This window comes from Crocodylus porosus, unplaced genomic scaffold (assembly GCF_001723895.1).
Source record: "Crocodylus porosus isolate Cpor-Errol unplaced genomic scaffold, CroPor_comp1, whole genome shotgun sequence".
Lineage (NCBI taxonomy): Eukaryota > Metazoa > Chordata > Crocodylia > Crocodylidae > Crocodylus > Crocodylus porosus.
In genome coordinates, this window is record NW_017728943.1 from 68,023,629 (window position 1) to 68,027,802 (window position 4,174).

The 4,174-nt window shown below is 47.8% G+C and overlaps 1 protein-coding gene and 1 long non-coding RNA gene across 2 annotated transcripts in view; one reads left to right on the plus strand and one right to left on the minus strand.

The window, feature by feature from the left end:
- Positions 1-2: 2 nt before the first annotated feature.
- HLX (H2.0 like homeobox) overlaps positions 3-4,174 on the plus strand; it is a gene marked incomplete at its 5' end in the record, with an annotated part of 41,623 nt that continues 37,451 nt past the window's right edge. Inside the window, 4 exons of the mRNA XM_019548578.1 lie at positions 3-114; positions 679-858; positions 1,380-1,564; positions 4,063-4,170. Of these exons, the coding sequence (XP_019404123.1) occupies positions 3-114; positions 679-858; positions 1,380-1,564; positions 4,063-4,170 (585 nt within the window). The remainder of the gene's footprint in view (positions 115-678; positions 859-1,379; positions 1,565-4,062; positions 4,171-4,174) is intronic.
- Positions 2,204-3,893, minus strand: LOC109319749. Its single transcript, XR_002103614.1, has 2 exons — positions 2,743-3,893; positions 2,204-2,643 (listed from the first exon to the last, which is right to left on the minus strand). It is a non-coding gene; the product is annotated as an uncharacterized LOC109319749 (long non-coding RNA).

Genomic DNA, 4,174 nt, shown 5'->3' on the forward strand with positions numbered 1-4,174 from the left:
CGCCCGGCGGCGGGGCGGCGCCGGCCCCTTCCAGCAAGGACCTGAAATTTGGGATTGATCGCATTTTGTCTGCGGAGTTTGACCCCAAAGTCAAGGAAGGCAACACGCTGAGAGGTAGAGAGCCGAGCTTTTCTCGCTGCCACTTGGTTTCGAAGCACTCGCGCTCCTAATAAAAGCCGGCCGAAGCCAAGGCGTCCCCTAGAGAGAGGGCCGCAGCTCTCTGGCTCGACAGCCCCGGGGGCCGGGGCCGGGGCCGAGCCAGCCTGGGCCTCGGGTCCCGTCCCCGCCGCCCCCGCCCGAGCCGCTCTGCGCCCCCCGCCCCCTGGGCTTCTTCCTCCCCTAGTAGCTCGGCGCTTGTAGGAAGCCTCTGGCTGCAATCGGGCTGCCCCGGCAGGGCGTGAGCGCGCTGCCAAGGCCGGGAGCTCTCCTCTGGGGAAGGCTTGCGCCTCGCCCGTTCAGTCCCGGCTCGGATGCCCCCGCCGTGTCACTCCTGCAGGGCCATTTCTCTGCAGGCCCCTGTGTTGTGTTTGGCTGGAGAAGAGTAACAGCACAGCCCCCTCCTTCTCGTCCCAAACACGCACCCGCGTTAAGGGGGCTCAGATCGCTTCATTCGAGGCTTCAGGGCGGGCGGGTTTCTCTTGCAATGTAACAGAGCTCTCCTTGTTCCTGTGCTCGCAGATCTGACCTCCTTATTAACTACAAGCCGCCAAACTGGGGTTCATCTCCCCACCTTGCAGCCTTCAGCCAGCCAGTTCTTCGCGTCTCTAGATCCCATTAACGAGGCCGCTACTATCCTGGGTCCCTTAAACACAAACCCAAGGAGTTCAGTTCAGCACCAGTTTCAAGACACTTTTCCAGGTACAAATCCTCCCTCTTAAATACCTCCCCGCCCCAGGGCCGCTACCGCAGGGGAAGTCAAATCCGCCTAGGTGATTTTGCCCCTCCGGGCCTAGGCTCGCTTAACTCAAAACGATTTGGCAGCTGCTTGGAGCTGAAGGCTTCCCCCCCCCGCCCCCTCTAGTGAGGATCTCACTTGTAACAGCTCCTGAATAACCACAGTCATTGAGGTGGGCTGCCCGTGGGGGGGCCCCAGGCCGATGGCAAGAGAGGAGAAGCCTGTCTGAGCATAGTCGCCGGGAGGGAAAGAAATTTTTTTGAACTGAAAAATGTGAAACAAATTAAGGAGAAAATGCAACCTTGCAAAAGCTGAAGTACTTAGTTGGCAGAAAGGATGAGACTTTCATGGGGCCTTCCTCGCAGGCATCAGCTGATCTAGTATTTGTTTTTCACTTGAGTCCGGCTTCTCTTTTACCCAGATATAAATAACACAGTCCCTCTCCCTTCTCTCTCCCTGCCTGTCTCTCTTTTCAACTCAACAGGTCCCTATGCCGTTTTAACCAAAGACACGTTGCCTCAGACCTACAAAAGGAAGCGTTCCTGGTCCAGAGCTGTTTTTTCCAACCTGCAGAGGAAAGGCTTGGAGAAAAGGTTTGAAATCCAGAAATATGTCACCAAGCCGGACAGAAAACAATTGGCAGCGATGCTGGGACTAACTGACGCCCAAGTAAGAGCCGCTTTGTGTTGTTTCCTTCACTTCAGTCCGGTCAGATGCACTTAGATGCATTTTAAAATCCTCCCCCTCCCCCCGCCCTTTCCCTTCTCTAGCTTTTGTGGGATTTATTTAAAATATGAACATTTCGCACGAGGGTTATGCACGCACCGTAAACGCATCTTCTTAGTTACAATGCAAACCCATGTGTTTTTATGGGACTAAACACCCTGAGCAGGGGAAAAACTCCCAATAAAGGAACCCGACAGTCCGTGTCATGATTCCCAACGCGTTTGCTTTGGCAAATGCAGAGGAGCATAAGCAATGCAGCGAACAGGCCATGGGGGACGGTAATTGCGCACTTTATTGAAGTGCAGCTCGGTGTAGGAGGCAGTTGAGTTCAAAGAAGATAAAAATGAAGATTTTTTTTTATATAAATTCTTTTTTTTGTGGATTATGAAATCCCTAGTTCTGAGGAAGTGAAAACTCCTTTTCAAACGGAATCATTAAACGCTACTCAGTAATGATTTCACTATTATATGGCCCACAGTACACAGAATCGTATAACATTGTGGTCTGTTGAGCAAGATTTGGTTTCCTGGAAGAAAAAGATGACGACGAAAAAGAAGAAGAAGAGGGCAGGGGGGAGGACAGTTTTTTTGTATTCAAACACGCAATGCAGCAAACAAAAAAAAAGAGAGAAATCTTACATCCCTAAAATATTTTTGGTGAGAGGAAAGCGAGGAGAGCTTCTCCCCCGCCTCTTGCTCTCAGCCCGGACTGTTTGCTCTGGGCATTTTGCAAGTGTGAGGCTGGAAGCTGCAGGGCTCGCCTTGGTTTCTTTCACGGATGTAGAAAAGCTACATCACAAGCGTGCTCCTTCTCGTCACCGGCTTGTTCCCTTTCCCAACGCAGCTTGAGAACTGCGAGCTCAGAAACCCTAGAGGGGGCCGAGATATATCTGCTAGTATGTAGCACTGCCTGCCTATCCAGGGATACATGCAATATGTGGTGTGCCTCTAGAGCTTGTGCAATATCTACAGTATATTTATAGTATGCTGTAAATATAGTATATACTATCCAAAATACAGTACCTGTATTACTAACGTACACAGTATGTATTGTATACCTAGACCATACGCACCCACGGTAAATCAAAGAATAGAATATAGTATATCCTATCCAAAATATACTAATATTACTAACACACATAGTATGTGTTGTATATCTAGGTTACATATAAGCACCCACAGCAAAATAGAAAATGGAATATAGTATATGCTATCCAAAATAATAGTACTAATATTCCTAGCATACGTGGTATGTATTATATACCTATTTGCACCCGCTCTAAGTTGGAGAACGGAATGTAGTATACTCTCCAACATGTAGTAGTGACATTACTAGCATACCATGTAATATAATACATTCTTACACCAAATAGTAGTACTGTGTTATATACCTAGATTATATATCCAGACCCCAGTAAATTACAAAATGGAGTAAAGTATATATACTATCCAAAATACAGTACTATTACTAACATATATAATATGTATATAGATAATATATCAGCACCCCCAATAAATTTAATGAATGGAATATAATATACACTATTATACAGTATAGTACTACTGTAGAGTTCAGTATACAGTATAGTACTGCTATTACTAACATATATGTTATTCAGTATTATTACTAACCTATATGCTATGTGTTATAGACCTAGATGATATAGCTGCACCCCCAGTAAATTGGAGAATGGAATATAGTATATATACTATCCAATATATAGTACCATTACTAACATATCTAGTACATATATACCTAGATTATATATCTGCACCCCCAGTAACTTGGAGACTGGAATATGATGTATACTATCCAAAATACAGTACTACCATTATTAACACATCTAGTATGTATATATCTAGATTATGTATCCGCATCGCAATAAATCGGAGACTGGAATATAATATATATTATCCAAAAGACAGTGCTACTATTACTAGCATATGTAGTATGCATATGCCTAGATTATATATTTGTCCCCCCGCAGTGAACTGGAGACTGGAATATACACTGTATACTATCCAAAATGGAATACTACTTTACTAACGCATCTAGTATGCTTATACCTAGATTAGATTATCTGCACCCCCAGTAAATTGGAGAGTGGAATATAGTATATGTACTATCCAAAATGCAGTACTACTACTAACATATCTAGCGTGTATATACCTAGATTATACACCCGCACCCCTCGGTAAACTGGAGCCTGGAGTCCAGGGTGCGCTATCCCAGACAGAGCCCCACTGACAGCCGCGGGTTGTGTGCTGCACTGGTGGAGCCTTTCCCTTCCCGGGAGAGCAATCCCTGGGTGCGAGGCACGGGGCAGGACCTCCGCGGCCGCGGGGGAGACGCGTGTGCCCAAGTCCCGCGCCCGGCGGCGTCCAGAGGGGCGCCCCGGGGGCGGGCGGGCGGCTAAGCGCGGGGCTGTGCTGTGCCCGCAGGTGAAGGTGTGGTTCCAGAACCGGCGCATGAAGTGGCGGCACTCCAAGGAGGCGCAGGCCCAGAAGGACAAGGACAAGGAGTCGGCCGAGAAGCCGGGCGCGCTGCCCGCCG